The 17,202-nt window shown below is 40.4% G+C and overlaps 1 protein-coding gene across 1 annotated transcript in view; it reads right to left on the bottom strand.

Annotated features, from left to right (window-relative positions):
- The window catches only part of LOC124544724 (neurogenic locus notch homolog protein 1-like), a 132,174-nt gene that overhangs the window by 77,911 nt on the left and 37,061 nt on the right, over nucleotides 1-17,202 (bottom strand). The window contains exon 3 of the mRNA XM_047123370.1: nucleotides 5,989-6,123. Coding sequence (XP_046979326.1) covers nucleotides 5,989-6,123 — 135 coding nt within the window. The remainder of the gene's footprint in view (nucleotides 1-5,988; nucleotides 6,124-17,202) is intronic.

Below are 17,202 nucleotides of genomic sequence, written 5' to 3'. Positions count from 1 at the left end.
CTTGTGGGGGACTGTGAAAGATAACATCTATCAACGTAAGCCACGCACGGTGGAGGAACTTTGCCAGGACATTACAGCAACATGTGCGCTGATATCCACTGTAACATCCGTTGTTGTGGCGAACGCTAGTCATTCTGTTATGTGTATAGCCGCCAATGGTGAATATTTTGAACATTTAAAGTAACCGTGTGCTAAACTGAAGGTTGTACAACGTGTGTGATCAATTATTAAATGTAAAATAAACATATAAGTAATACTTTTCATTCCTTAAAGTGTGTATACATTTTTCTAGCGGACTCTGTATTGATCTCTGCCCCTTTCAACCTGCCTCCAATGTGGAGGGAGTGGACGATCTGGACTTTCGAAACCCAGTCACGACTGAGGAGGCCCCACACAGCTTCCTTGTGACACAGAGGTCCACACCAGTCAGCGAGGTCAGACCGGCTGAAATCCTGCGGGGGCACTGCACTCTGTTACACATCCTGTGTCCCTATCAGCACTCCCATACTGCATACAGGCCCACCTATGTGGGAAGCATCTGTGCCCGGGGCCAGCATATTCAGCCACGGTCCAGGGCAGATGGAGATGTCACTGTAGAGAGCAGGGGCTGCCAGGAGCACACTTAAGAGAGTGACGGGCAGTCAGGAAAGTGTCGGTCTACAGTCAGCATTCAATGTGTCAGTGGGCAGCTAGCATTCAACAATGCAATCACTACATTAAACGTTACTCATATTTTTATAAGGCAAAAAAATAGCAGCTCTCTGGCCACAGAAGGTTCTCTTTATTAAAACCACGACCAGTTTCTCACCAATTGAGGCACATCCTCAGATGATTAGAATGTAGGTATTTTACAATTTTTGTCTTTACAGTGGGTTAGTCAATACTGTGATATGGAGTCCTGTACATTAGGTACTTCCATAAATTGTGTCCACAACATTATTTTAAGCTATCCTGAAGTCTCTGCCCATCCTTCACATCACTGGTAAATAAAAACCTGCTAGTAATGTATGTCACATTGATAAAAGGATGCCCGTAAAACAAAATAAAATGAGTACTTGGTGAGGAGAGAATAAAATAAGCCTTGCAAAGTGTGTAAAAATGTTTGTAAGTATAAACAACAATACAATAGACGATACAGCTTCCACTAGAAAAAACTACCATCGGATTCCTTTCTTTTGAGATATTTCTGATAGAATATGAAAATGTCTGGTTTCAAAAAACATTATTATGTTCCTAAGAACAATGGCCAAAACTTTAGAGACAAGGAAAGTATGCTTCACGAAAGGTTTAAGTTACTGGGAGTCTACTGGATCTCTTGGCGGCAATGTGATGCCAAATATATAGGGCAAACCGGCAGAAGTTTTTCAACTCGATTTAAAGAGCGTACCAATTGCGTGGATTCTGAATGAACACTGGGTGCACATTTATGTGACACAGGACATCAGATCACAGACATACATGAGAGTATGCAAATCATATACTTGGAGAATAAAGGTAACAACCTTAATATTTTAGAAGAAATAGTGATTTTTGAAGACTTACAAAAATCTCCTGAGCTCGCTTTAAATACCCAGAGAGAACTCAGCACTTCGTATTGGACTGTCGTTGTGATGAACAGTGTGCTACTGCCACTGGTATGTAAGTTTGTTCATGTGTTTAATGAAGTATATAAGTAATACCCTACAAGTGATCTTCACCATGAGTGACAATGTGAACAAAAATGTATAAATATGAAAAGACAATCCCATGAAGATGTGTGAAATTCATTTAGAAATTAATCCAAATTACTTCTGAAGATGTGAATGAATACGGATATAGAGGCTACCGGGACCACAAAAGCAAACCGTTATGACTAATGGTTTAATAGTATGTTGGCATATCTTTAGAATGAAATACAGCAGTGATTTTATGTAGCACGGTTTTGAAAAGTGGTTGGGAGGTTTCCAGAGCTACATGGCACCGGATGCCTACACACTGGTCATCACATAATTTCCATAAATTATGGGCCAGTCATTTGTGGGCTCAGAGCTGGTGCCCGATAGTGTACCAGATGTGTTTTGCCAGCTTCAAGTAGGGCATATCTGGAGGCTGAGAGGTCTACGTGAGCTCACTATTGTGTCCCTGAACCACTTAGCACAGTTCTGGTCAACTGACACGGACAGCTACACTGCTGGGAAGGTACCGCAGACGTCGGGGCTGACATCATGCACGAAAGGATGGAGGTAGTCCGCAGTTGTCTTGGTGTCTTCAATTACTATCGCACGTCCCATAGGAGCCCATGGGAATGTCCTCCATGGCACAATACTGCCGCATTTGTCCCGCATCTGTGGCACAATGCATTTTTCAAGCAGCCGCTCACCCGGATGACTGCATACGCAGACACAACAGTTGAACTGCTGTAATGAGAAACGTAATTCGTCCAACTCTGTGGAACCTTTCCATTAATGCTCGGTCTAATCTCAATGCTGCCATGCCCACCGCAATCTTAACTGAGGATATCATCAGGTCAACACGGAAATGTGTAGTGGTTGTCTGCTGTGGAGCGCACATTTGACAATTAGTGTCAGACGGTGAATTCCAAAATATGTGTGCTTGTACCTGCACTGTACTCTGCTGTCAGATCTGCCTCTTCGGCAGTGCGACAACACCCCATTTCATTCTGCACAGGGCACCTTCAGACGTGTGCTGCTTCTCTGGGCTAAAAAAATTTGCTCAGTCCCCATATTCCCCTGGCAGGGCACCCAGTGACTTCTTTCCAGTTCATTGGGTGCAAACACTGTTTGTGTGGCAGGCATTTCCAGAATGACAATGGGGTGATTTTTGAGGCGGAACCTCTATCGAAAATCCAAAATGCACCCTTCTACAACAGAGATCTCGGCCAAAACACGCGACACAACAGTGTGTGAACACGCAATTAGGTAAACCTCCATCCATTCCAGATAACAATAGCTGTTGGAAACCTGAAAGTATTAGTGTTAAGATTGAAAGAAATACCTCCCATGGCTGAGAGTACTAAAATCCTAATGGTAAACTGCCAAAGCATCTGCAATAAAGTGATAGAGTTTGAAGCGCTCATGAAAAGCAGTAAAACTCATATAATGCTAGGTACAGAAAGCTGGTTGAAACCTGAAACTGACTGCAGTGAGACCCCTGGGAAAAGTTTAAGTGTATATCAAAAGGATAGGCAAATGGGAAATGGAGGTGATTTACATGTCACAGTAGACAAGAGACTCAAATCCACCGAGACAGAAATTGAAGCGGCATTTCGGACTATCTGGACAAGACTCAGTATCAGGGATCCTTCTATCGCCCACCAGACTCATTCCATGATGTAACAAAAAACTTGAGATAATCTCGGTTCACTCATACATAAGTTCCCCAATCATACTGTAATCATTGGTGGAGAGTTTAATCATCCAACAATTAATTGGGAAGAATAGTTAGGTTAGTGGTGGGTGATATAAGACATCCTGTGAAACATTACTAACTGCCTTCTGAAAACTACATGGAACAGGCAATTAGGGACCCCACTCATGATGAAAATACACTGGATCTAATGGTAACAAATAAGACCAGACCTCTTTGAGGATGTCCAAATGCAGCTGTGGCAACAATGATTACCAAAGTACAAAGGACAACTGAAATAACAAAAAGATATATATGATCAGCAAACTAGATAAAAAATTGGTATTGTCATATGTCAGTGAGGAACCTGAAATTTTCAGCATAGGGCAGGAGCATTTAGATGAACTATGCCTCAAGTTTAAGAGAGAATACTTGAGCATGCACTGGATAGATATGTACCCAGTACAACAGTTCATAATGGGAGGAAACCTCCATGGTATACAGTCACAGTAAAGAAACTTCTAAGGAAACAGAGATTACTGCATAATAAATGTAAAACAAACCATAGTGCTATAGATATATGCTGAATGAAACACATTTGGCTGTCGAGAGCAATGTGAGATGCCTTTCACGGCTACCTCAGCAGAATACTGTCAAATGATATTTCACAAAACCCAAAGAAATTCTGGCCATATGTATAGGCTGTTAGTGTCACCCAAGTTAGTGTCCAGTCTCTAGCGAATGAGACAGCAACTGAAATCGAGTGGAGCAAAGCAAAAACTGAAATGCTTAACTCCGTTTTCAAATGCTCCTTTAAAAAGGAAAGCCCAGGAGAATTGGCTCAATTTAATCCTCATAACACTGAAAAGATGAATGAAATAAATATTAGTGTCAGTGGTGTTGAGAAACAGCTGAAATCGTTAAAATTGAACAATGCTCCATGGCCGAATGCCGTCCCTGTAAGACTACATACCGAATTTGTGGCTGAATTAATCTCCTTCTAACTATAATGTATTGTAGATCCATAGAACAAAAAACCATGCCCAGTTCTTGGAAAAAACACAGGTCACAACACCTGTCTACAACAAGGATAGTAGAAGTGATTCACAAAAATACCACCTCATATCCTTGACATTGATTTGTTGTAGAATCTTCGAACATATTCTGAGCTCAAAGACAATGAAGTCTCTTGAACAGAATGACCACCTCAATGTCAGCCAGCATGGATTCCGAAAACATCAATGATGTGAAACACAACTCATACTTTTCTCTCATTACATAATGAAAGCTTTGGACCAAGGCAGTCAAGTAGATGCAGTATTTTTTGATTTGCGAAAAGCATCTGACTAAGTACCACACCTATGCTTATTGTCAAAAGTACAGTTGTATCCAGTGTCAAGTGAAATTTGTGGATGGATTGAGGATTTTTTGGTAGGGAGGATGCAGCATGTTATCCTGGATGTGGATTTATTGTCAGATGCAGAAATAACTTTGGTTGTGCCCTTGCTGTTCATGTTGTACATCAATGACCTTGCAAGACAATATTAATAGTAACATCAGACTTTTTGCTGATGATGCTGTTATCTATAATGAAGTACTATCTGAAATAAGTTGGATAAATATTTAGTCATATCTCAATAAGATTTCAAAGAAGTGCAATGACTGGCAACTTGCTTTAAATGTTCAGCAATGTAAAATTGTGCACTTTACAAAACAGAAAAAAACATAGTACCCTATCACAAGTAATATCAGTGAATCACTGTTGGAATCAGCCAACTCAACCAAATATCTGCATGTAACTCTTTGTAGGGATATGGAATGGAGTGATCACATAGGTTCTGTCATGGGTAAAGCAGGTGGTGGACTTTGGTTTATTGGTAGAATACTGGGGGAGTGCAATAGTCCACAAAGGAGATTGCTTACAAATCACCCTGTGTGACCAGTTCTATAATACTGCTCAAGTGTGGGATCCGTACGAAATAGGACCAACAGGGGATACTGAGTGTATACACAGAAGGACAGCACAAATGGTCACAGGTTTTGTATCACAGAGATATTGTAAGAACTGAACTGAAAGCCTCTTGAAGATAGACGTAAACAATTCTGAGAAAGTTTATTAAACAAGTTTCAAAAACTGGCTTTAAACTATAACTCTATGAATATACTACAATGCCCTACATATAGCTCACATACAGATCATGAAGATAAGATTAGAGTAATTAATGCAAGCACAGAGGCATTCAAACAATCATTCTTCCTGCACTCCATACATGAATGGAACGGTAAGGAACCCTTATAACCGATATGGTGGGAAGTACTCTCTGTCATGTATGTCATGATGGTTTGCAGAGTGCAGGTGTAGAAGTGGACATAGATGTAGGAGTGACACCGGCACAGAGTTTCACGGTCGGAACTTAAGCTTTTTCCGCAGTGACGATTGATTCTTTACAACTATAGGTATGCCTACCCCCATATCGCAGTCTCTCAAAGGAGAAATTCATACTCTTTTCCTTCTCACACTGTCTCGACAAGTGATGCCGTGATTCCTGTTAACATTCTGTGACTTGTTGTGAAATACCACACTGAGCGAGGCATTTTGCACTGCACACTACTGATGATGAGGCGTCTCTTATACATACAGACCTGAACACTCTCCCTTCTCACAGGAACTGAGTGGCGAACCACGGTAACCGGGCAGGCAAGAGCAGACCGCGCGGCCCGCCGTACTCCGGCAGTTGGTGTTTCTCCCACACGGGTTGGGTTGGCACGGGTCTGGAACTAATGAACAAATAACTGAAAAACATCAAACTTCAAATTTTTATATTATACATATTTGTGGCACATATTCCACAGATTCAGGATTAAGAGGGAAACTTCAGAGGAGTGGAATCAGTCAAAGCACACATAATGATAGAGCTCGAATGTACTGCTTCTGTCAATTATGTACCTTTAACACTTTGTGTGCCGTGCCCACAATATTTCAGGCACAACATCTTAGTGAGAACTGCTACGATCGTAATATTACAGGTGTGGCACTCCTCACTAACAGTAAGATGCTTTTCCCAAAATATTATGGGCACGGTATTCTTTCCGACACAGGTGACAATGTAGTATTATGGGCCTGGTACCCAAAGTATTAATAACATATAGCTTGCACTATTTATAATAGCTGCTTGCCATACTTTCCTTATATTTCAAAACCCTGAAAATTTTAGTCTTAGATAAGGAACTGGAAAATTTCTGTTTTAGATAAGGAACTGGAAAATTTCTGTTTTTCCACTTACACATTTTAGCTGCAGATTGCCAGTCACAAAGTAATTAGAAAGTAAGTAAGTGTCCTGACTGCTATTTAAAATAACTATGTTTACATAGCACATGATGGAGACTTTCATATAAGAAACATTGTTTCCTTACTCCAAATTAAGAACTGCATACTAAGAATGTAAAACATTTAGAAAGACAACATTTTTTTCCTTTGACTGACAGCCTTACATTCAACCATTACAATGGCAATTTCAATTATGGTGTCAGTTTTAAGTGGGAACTGCAAATAAGAGTGCATACATAATGCAAGGTATACATCTTAACCTAAAAGCGCCATCGAATCAAAGACTGGCTTGAGCACCACAGAGTTTTACCAGTCACAGCACTGTCGGAGGTGGTACACTGTTGCCTCCCTCTGTCCTCTGATCTGAGTCGTCCAGCCGGTTACAGTAGGGTGATAACAGTTTAGAGTGGACTCAGAACCACAGAGCTGCTCGGCACTATTACTCTCAACAAACACTCTCTCAGGTGAAATCCTGCGACTGACGAGGGATCTGGCCCCTGACCTCTGGATCAGTAGTCGGGCACTCTTCCGGTGACCTATCAAGCCACAACTCCGGCAAACAGTGAATGTAGGTCACAGTGGTACAACTCACATTACTTACATTTTATACCTAAGTACACAACAAAGTACTTGGGCATTCTCCGGCACTTATAAAATTTGTGAATTAGGTACATGAACTCCATTTCTTACCATAAAGTGGGGAACCAGTCACTGAAAAGTGAGTGACAGCCACTCGCAGTGATAGTCTGTACAGAGCAAAGCCTTTGATTTAATTGGTTTAAGTGCCACTGTCTAGAAATGAGTTGTAGAGAAAGTACAATCATCACAAAACGTGGGAACAATAAATATTAGTGCATACTAATTACACACACAGACCTGCCCAGATAAAAAATTACACAATTGCAGAGGAGTTCTTATTGTTTTGGACAGTTTTCCTTTGCCTACCTTCTACCCAGCTATATCATTTACACAAAAGAGCTATAACAATTTAAGACACTTTTCTGTGGATTTTGCTTTCTCATTGTGTTGATTATCTAGTAACAGGTGTGATATGCACAATTGCAGCATGCTGCCAAATAGTTTCCTGTGCCTGTGACTGGCACCTCACATAATTTCATCATGTTCTTCTTTAATACAGGACAACTATTCTGAGAATGTAGCATCTCGGTTCTCAATAATGTAGATGGCTGCATATTCAATCATCCACAGACCTGCATTGTGTGTAGTAGGCTATCATGTGCTGTAAGGCCACATTATTTGAGACAGTACGCATTCGCCCTGTCAGTGACAGCTAGTCGGTGGCCGAGAAACCTCCACACGTCCCGCACCGGTCCGCAAACAAATGTGTGCGCGAGTGAGTCGACATTTCTGCATCTGCAGCAAGCAGATGTTACTCTGGCGTGGACTGTGTGCAGTTTATCATTCACAGAGATTTTGTCACTGACTATCAATTACCACCACAAGAGAATCCGTGATGGCAGGCACATCAGTGAATATTTCGACACAATACTGTCGAGTTCATCTGTAGTTCCCTTTCTTTGACAGGGTTTCCTGGTGCATTCTTTGTAATGACTTTATGTATTGTTTTGTTAAGAAACTGTGATGTCTTAGATATACTAGTGCACACATAGTAAATTCTGGAAAGCACTTCTGGATGTAATGGTATTCAGGTGGAATCACTGCTAGGTGTATCAGTGATGCCAGGCTTGTCGATCTCGAGCCGGTAAAAAGACTGTGCAGAAGGTGTGCGCCCTGATGCCACTTTTTTTTTTCTTGTTTGGTTGGTGAGGAGCGTGTCACGTGCACTTGTGTCGAACACTGGTGAACCCGAGGCCACCCTGCAAGGGACGCAGGGTGAGTGCCATGACCTGCGCTTTAGGGATGTTACCGTGAAGAAGAAACCAGCTGATCAGATACTGCCCAAGTTTCAGGGAGTGAAAGTAGTCGGGCCACGCAGTACAATCTGTTTGTGACAAATGTGTGAAATATTTGTGGCTTTTGCAGGAAGTTCAGGTGCCTGTCGGACAGCAGATTCAGAATGGCCCTGATGTGGTTCAGGAGGTCTGCCCAGTTTTTGGTTTTCTTGCAGCCAGATGTACCTCCCAGTATACGTCCAGAGAATGGTGTGAGGTCTGTTGCCTGACTCGTGTCACTTCAGGTACTTCACCCAAGCCCCCACTAAGGGTAAGTACAGTCATTTTCCTGCAGTCATTTTGAGTGCCAGACACCTTACACACTTACTTACTCACTGGTCATACTGGACTCGAGAGTCCATTACCACGGCAATGTATTTTCGCCACCTGTCCCTGTCTTGGGCTATTTCCTTCCATTCACCTCCAATACCTAGGCTCCTCAAATCAGCCTTCACATTGTCCTCCCGTCTACGCCTCGGTCTCCCCACAGGACGTTTTCCTTCTAGGTGCCCTACCAGTACTCTGCGCGCTGCCCTGCCCTCATCCATTCGACCTCGTGACCAGACACCTTCCTGTAGATTTTAAGTACGTCTTTAATGGAAGAATGGTCTTGTTGGAAAGCCAACAGAGATGTCATCTGCCTCTGCTGTGAAGCAGATTCACCGGTTCTGAACATGTAATCCTCAAATTCTGCCTTCAGTGAGACACAGCACAGTGGGCATCCTCAGCAGGCAGATAGATGTGTTACAATTCTGTGAGGTGATTATTAATTAAACTCTGAGAGGAAACAGTTGATAATAATCCACGAAGAACTGTTGTGATATGAATTCCGTATCCCATCCTCTTCATCACTTCTATTAAAAACTCATGACTTGAATAGTCAAATACATTCAAAAATTCTAAAAACACAATTGCTCCTTCATGTTCGACCCCTGCTGTGGAGCACGTCCCATACTCAATGGTTCTTCAAGGGACAGTACAACACTGGTAGCTGCCTACAGTGTTCTCGAAGAGTGATACGGTACGACTCTTGGCTGCATGCATAATGGTTGTGAAACCTGCATTAAGCACAGCCAGTTTTCATGAGAAGAACTACTATTCCTTCTTTGACAGCATTGGGTACTGTTGGTCTTCACCCCTGGCCTTTAGCAACAGCTTGACGAGATTCTTTGAGGACATCTCAATAGCACTGGTAAAATTCTGCTACGAGATTTCACTACTCGTGTTAAAAATGACAGTATAACCCACAAAAATAAAATTGTTACTGGCAGTGGTAACTTACTGAAGAAGAGTGCTATCAATCACAGTTCCTTACAGAAAGTCTGCAGGAGCACAGATCTTAAGGCGACAGGTTAATTTTTGATACATTGTGTTATAAATCTAACACTGAATGAAGGGATGTAGCTGCACTGCAGTGTAAGATGGCATTCTTATGTTGACATCTGCCCACTGGGTCTATGTTCCGTGTGTACTGCAGGGGTCTTCTTCTGTGGCTGTAGCATCAGCAAAGACACCAGGTGTAGATTCCAAAGTGGTTTACGTTCCCTTAATGGTTGCGATCATTTTCATTAGAGTAGGCTTTACTTGTTCAGCTTTCTAGTGTGTCTTTCTTCCTTTGGCTGTCATCTTCCTGTTATGAGGTCCTCACAACATTTTCAAAAGATATTACATTAACCCAGTAAACAATAGTTAAAGGCTGCTTAACAAATCAGTGTTGAAAACAAAATGTAAGATAATGGCAGTACTATAATGTACCATTAACAAAGTGGAGAAAAATAAAGTTTCATTTTAGGCCTGACATTTTGATGAATATATGTAATATACAATTGAGAAATCCTGATTAATTGCAGATGACAAACTGGAACAAAATATCAGGTGCAGTGCAAATGAAAGACAGCCACATAAACATCAATATGTGGTATTTAGGTCTACACTGTGTCAGTAATATAATGAATACAAATGACACCCTTTTAAAACTGTACATATTATGCAAAACTGCTGCATGTTATTTCACAGAACATAAAATGAACCCACTGACAATGCTGAAACTTGACCATAACATCATACAGTAGTTCAGGTACCTGTAGTCACAACTGTTGTCTCAGTTTTTGCAGACTGTCAGACCTGACTACTTTGGATTCATTTAATTCTTCTACACATTTAACAATGTGAGGAAAAGATAAATTACTACTTATCGTAAAGATGACAGATTAACTTGCAGACAGGCAGAACTAAAACAACACTTACACATTAGTTTTTGACCACAGCCTTCATCAGAAAAGGAGGCACACACACACATTCATTCACACAAGCAAACACACCTCACACACACATGACCGCTATCTCCAGCATTCTGGTCTAAGCTGCCAGAGCTGGCGGTCATGTGTGTATGAGGTGTGTTTGCTTGTGTGAATGAATGTGTGTGTGTGCCTCCTTTTCTGATGAAGGTTGTGGTCAAAAACTAATGTGTAGTTGTTGTTTTAGTTGTGCCTGTCTGCAAGTTAACCTGTCATCTATATGATAAGTGGTAATTTATCTTTTCCTCACACTGCTGATATTCCAACCTGGAGTTTCCATTGTTTGAGTTTACACACTTAGTTACAGCTGTTTAATACTGAAAAATTCCTAGGGACTGGCCCTCTCTCGCACAGATTCAGGTGGAACCAGCCATAATCTACAAACAGTTAGAAGCTGCAATGCCACTGTTAGCAAGCTTGAGGCTGCTGAGGTGTTGCCTGCTGCAGAAACCGTGACTGAAGCAGCACGGACAACTGTATCTGTTGGGAAATACACTGAGCTTCTTGTAAGATGGATCATTTGTTACAGGTGATACAGCTGTTCCACAAAATAGCAACTAGATGCAGAACGCAGTTGACTGAAAATACGGTACGTCCACCGGGACGTCCTGACCGAGATGTGAAGGAGGCTCAGCCAGCAGCTACTGACTGGAATGCATTCCACTGTCTGTGAGTTGTAGAGAGTGTCAGCATAGAAAGTGCCTGCCACATGGGTTTAGAGGCTGCTCTGAAATCCTTTCAGAGGTCGATTAAAGCAGAGAGGACCGCTAGCACTGCTCGCAGGATGGGGACACTGTTCACAATTTGTAATACTGACTGTCCACAGAACTATCAGCAGCTCTCAGATTTGGAGCTAAGTGGAAGGCTTAAATCAGGACTTACGGCAATTTGGGTGGACATTGTCTAACTGAGGCTGCCCGGTGGGGAATTGTACAACTCACCTTACTGGTCAGGTATGCACTATACTGGTCAGGTATGCACTGTACTCTTGCAGCAGCTGCTCAGGCAGGAGACTATGTGCAGCCTGTACACGTGGGGTTTTTGTGGTAGAGGAGCCACTCTGTACAACAGACGAATAATTAAATGTAGTACACTAAGGTGTCATATGTGAGTCACTTTATTTGTTGTGAAACAGAATGAAGTTCAAAATTTAAACCCAATTTTTGTGACCTAATCAAGCAGACAGGGTAAGGACCTATAGTTCAAGATGTGTGGATGGCTCAGAATAACTGTTAGCATAAGCATCTAAGGCTGCACAAATTAACTGGTCTCATATTGAGAAAGAGGCTGTAGCAAGGTCGGGTACTCTATCTGAGCAGTTTGTGTCCACAGTGTGTGCAGCGGAGTGGCGAATTTGTTAAGACACTGACTTCATATTCAGGAGTATGGAGTTTTGTCTGTCCAACCATCCTGTTCCAGGTTTTCCTTAGTCATTTCAGGCAAATGCCGGGATGGTTCTTTCGGCAAGGCCACAGTCAACCGAATGTCCTATCCTCATAACATGCATCTGTGTTGATGTATATTTAACCATTTATTTTCACTGTATTACAATGACAAATCCTGCATCACTGTGAGATCATCCCTGGATAATAAATAATAAAAATAAAATGGCATAAATAACAGTAACAGTAAAATATACAGACTTGTAGCATCTTAATAACAGGTAAAACAAACCAAATATTGAAAGAAAACATTAAAAAATATAGCATACTACTTTGGGACAAACAGTCTATTCATAAACTTAAAACGAAACAGTCTTGCAATGGATATATCAATTCCACAGAGTAAAACTTCAGCTGATCCCCATGGTGAAATAAGTGGATAAACAATCATCAAACAGTTATCAAAAGGTGAGTAGTAAATTTCTAAGAAGACAGATACAATAGAAACGGCACCAAACAAACTGAATCACTTCTCTGTGTCTTCAGTGAAAGATATTACAAACAGAATCAACATGATTGTCACTTCTGTGAGTCATACATTTGTTTCAATAGAATACAATCATGTCCAAGTCACAAAAACTGGCAAAATTTGTCCATTTCTAAAACTATGTACAATTGCTGGCTATAAATATGGATCAATACTGGCTATATAACTAAATTATCAAGAAAATAAGACATTTATACATTTGGCTTTAGCACGCATCTTTAACAAATGTCTAGAGTTTTGAATTATTCCTCAAACACAAAAAATTTCAAAAATTATTCCAAATTTTAATAAAAGAATGAGACAATAAAAATTTCCCTCAAAATTATCGAGCAATCTCGATAGTTCCAATAATTTCCAAAATGATTGAGACACTCATCTGCAAACAACTCAGTTATTATTTCAATAAATGTAGCCTGCTTTTAAAGAGTCAGTTCACTTACTGAAGGAGAAAAAAATACTGATCTAGCATCATAAATCAAATAAACACAACTTTTGAAAATATAGTCTCACTTCTTTTATGTGACCCAAATAATCTTTCAATAGTATTCCTTAAGGAATATTGCTTAAGAAGCTCGAGTTTTACGGGGTACATAGTATGTCAATAAAAGTAATTGCTTCATGCTCAAACAACAAAAAACAATAGATCTAGATGAGGTGATGAGTGTTCTCTGTTGAAAATTGTTAACACTGATGTGCCACAGAGATCAGTTCTTCGACCATCCTTTTTCAAAATTGCAATTAATGATTTGTCACTCTGTGTAGCCCATTCTGTGATCTGCTATGCAGATGATGCAACAATAATTACACCCATCAAGAGACATCAGTAGTACAACAAATGTCTACAGAATCACTTGATATTGCAGTGAAATTGTTCTCTTTCAGTAAATGTTTGCGTAACACAGATAAGACCCACCGTCCACTGTTTGGTTGTCAAAGGTATAGAAAATAAGTCACTTACTGAAGGAGAAAAAAATACTGTTCTAGCATCATAAACCATAGGATTTTTTAAAGACTCCAAACTGACGTAGAGAAAAGACACCAGTTTTATTTGCAAAAGAACTTCAAGGGTAACATATGAATGTAGAAACTGAGATACTGGTACACAGATATTTCTGAATACGTTACCTAAAGACTGAGTAACTGACAGGCAAACACAATAAAGAAAGAAAACATGCTAGCTTTTGGAATGAGTCCTTTCTCAGGCTGGAATATGTGAGTTAACGAGCATTTCGCTCTCATTTAAGTATATGCCCGAAAGAGACAGCTTTCCAGGAATTGTGAAATGAATCCTGTCATCCAGGACCGTGTGCCACAAAGAGTGCAGATTTGTCACAACATGGAGGAAGTCCACAGGTGCCGGCCGTGGTGGCCGAGCAGTTCTAGGTGCTTCAGTCCGGAACCGCGCTACTGCTACAGTCGCAGGTTTGAATCCTGCCTCGGGCATGGATGTGTGTGATGTCATTAGGTTGGTTAGGTTTAAGTAGTTCTAAGTTTCAGGGGACTGACGACCTCAGATGGTGGTGGTGGTTGTTGGATGTTTAAGGGGAACTAAACAGCGAAGGTCATCAGTCCCCCAGACCTCAGATGTTAAGTCCCATAGTGCTCAGAGCCATTTGAACGATTTTTAAATCTGCAGGTGTCTGTTGTGTTGAATGAGACCAGACTGATCAGGCCTAAGCGCTGTAGTGTGCGAGTGAGACAGACGAGAACCTACATCATAGGGAAACCCTGTAGGAGCTGGTTGTGACCAGCGAGGCACAGCAGTGTTAAATATGGCGGACCTAAGCTCAGCCATAAAGGGAAACATTTATGAAAACTATTTAAGTCTGTAGCAATTCAGGGAATGAAGCTACTGTAATTTTAATCAACCATCTTTCTTAAATTTTCATGGTGATCCCAATAAATCTTGAATACTGATCATATCTATAATAGTTTAGGATTTACTGTTAAAGTGAATTTAACAAGTTTTGTAACAAAGACCTGAATGTTAAAATCTGAACACTTTGGTTGATCTTAATGATCAACATTTCATATCAACGGGCAGCATTAAAATCGCAAATGTAAATATCAAGTCTGTAACTTTATTTGTTTAAAAGATATAGTAAATTTAAATTATCAGTATTTTCAAGCATCAGATCATCATTTCCTCCACACAAAACACATTGAACAATGACATGCGACACCTTATTGAATCATTAGGTAACAGAATATTTGTTGTAAAGTTGAATGCATAACAGGAGAGGGAATCTGTGCATTGCAAATACATTGCTTCAAGCTGTAATTGTAACTCGATAGTCCATCTCCGTAGCCGAGTGCTCAGTGCAGTTGAATGCTGTGGGAGGGGCCCGGGTTCGAATCCCGGTCAAGTCAAAGATTGTTTTAACTTGGAGAATGAGTGTCGTGTTGCCTCCACCATCATTTTATCATCACTGATACACAAGTCACCGAGGTGGCATCAAATAAAAATATTTCATCAGGCAGCTGAACTCCCCAAAAGCGACTCTGGCCAAAATTTGTCGTAAGCACATTTCATCTCATTTCTGTAACTATATTTGCATATCTTTTAATCCCTTGTCAAGTCATCTAATTTGGAAGCCAGTGTCTTACGGGTTAGCATATGACAAAAAAGTCCAGAGCAACCTGCATTATAACTTTGGTGTGGCATCAAGTTTTCAGAGGAAATAATTTCCTTTTTGGAGTTTTCTGTAGCCACTGTATCACCTGAAAAACTTTCACTCATCACTGAAAGGTGGTTTATGCAATGATGGGCTTTCCATCTTTCCAGCCAACCTTGTCCTGTTGTGTAGTTAAGGATCCCCATCGGGTAGCTTGTTGTTCGAGATCGGTGCCTTTTGCTGCAGGATTGCTCTCCTTTCTCAATGAGTTAAATGAATAATGCTTCTTCCCGTGTTTGATTTCTTGCTTTCTTTATTGCATGGCAGTTTTGAAAACTGTCTTTAGTCGTTACCTTGAAATAGAAGTCATCAGCTTCTTTTCCTTTCTCTTCCCAGTGTGAAACACGGCTGATGTCCCCACTATAGCTAGTTTTCAGTACTTCTCTTTTGCCTACTCTGTTTAGTGCTTCCAATTTTTTGTCAATCAAAGCAAATGCTTTCTTTCACTTTGAAGCCATTTTGCTGATGAAACACAAAACACGGAAACAGAAGGACAACACCTGCACAGCTTCTTAACTCAGTAGGAAACGGAGCTGTGCTGATTGTAATAATGGCAGCCAGAGGGGTTGCATTCATGATACGCTCAGCTTAGTTGGAAGTGACGTCAAAATGACATGTACGTATACAGCAGCTCATTTCAAGTAAGCTGAGAATGATACTGACACCAACTCCTCCTTTGGCTGAGAGGACCCTCAGGATTCACAACATATTCACAGGAAAAACAGTTCAATATTCGTGACATGGTACACTATAAATGTCACTGCTGTTCATTTCATTTGCAGCAATTTGAGCTCTCTCCTTAGGTTGCTGCCAAACCATATTCTTGGAAATTGCGACACTCGAAAAATGGCAAAATAGTTGTCACTAGCAAGAACACAAATATGACTGCTGGTTCTAGCACCTGTTACAAATGCTAATATGGGAGAAATTATGAAAGAAAGAGAGGGGTGTGAATCTACTTCTTTTGACTCTATAATTTGATGAGCCTAGATTAGATTAGATTAGATTAGATTAGATTAATACTAGTTCCATGGATCATGAATACGATATTTCGTAATGATGTGGAACGAGTCGAATTTTCCAATACATGACATAATTAGGTTAATTTAACAACATACTTAAGTTAATAAAACAATTTTTTTTTTCTTAATTTATATCTAAAAATTCCTCTATGGAGTAGAAGGAGTTGTCATTCAGAAATTCTTTTAATTTCATCTTAAATACTTGTTGGTTATCTGTCAGACTATTGATACTATTTGGTAAGCACTTTAGTGCCAGTATAATTCACCCCTTTCTGTGCCAAAGTTAGATTTAATCTTGAATAGTGAAGATCGTCCTTTCTCCTAGTATTGTAGTTATGCACACTGCTATTACTTTTGAATTGGGTTTGGTTGTTAATAACAAATTTCATAAGAGAGTATATATACTGAGAAGCTACTGTGAATATCCCTAGATCCTTAAATAAATGTCTGCAGGATGATCTTGGGTGGACTCCAGCTATTATTCTGATTACACGCTTTTGTGCAATAAATACTTTATTCCTCAGTGATGAATTACCCCAAAATATGATGCCATATGAAAGCAATGAGTGAAAATAGGCGTAGTAAGCTAATTTACTAAGATGTTTATCACCAAAATTTGCAATGACCCTTATTGCATAAGTAGCTGAACTCAAACGTTTCAGCAGATCATCAATGTGTTTCTTCCAATTTAAT

Source organism: Schistocerca americana, chromosome 8 (genome assembly GCF_021461395.2).
Source record: "Schistocerca americana isolate TAMUIC-IGC-003095 chromosome 8, iqSchAmer2.1, whole genome shotgun sequence".
NCBI classification, from domain to species: Eukaryota; Metazoa; Arthropoda; class Insecta; order Orthoptera; family Acrididae; genus Schistocerca; species Schistocerca americana.
This window is presented reverse-complemented; position numbering and strand designations above follow the sequence as displayed.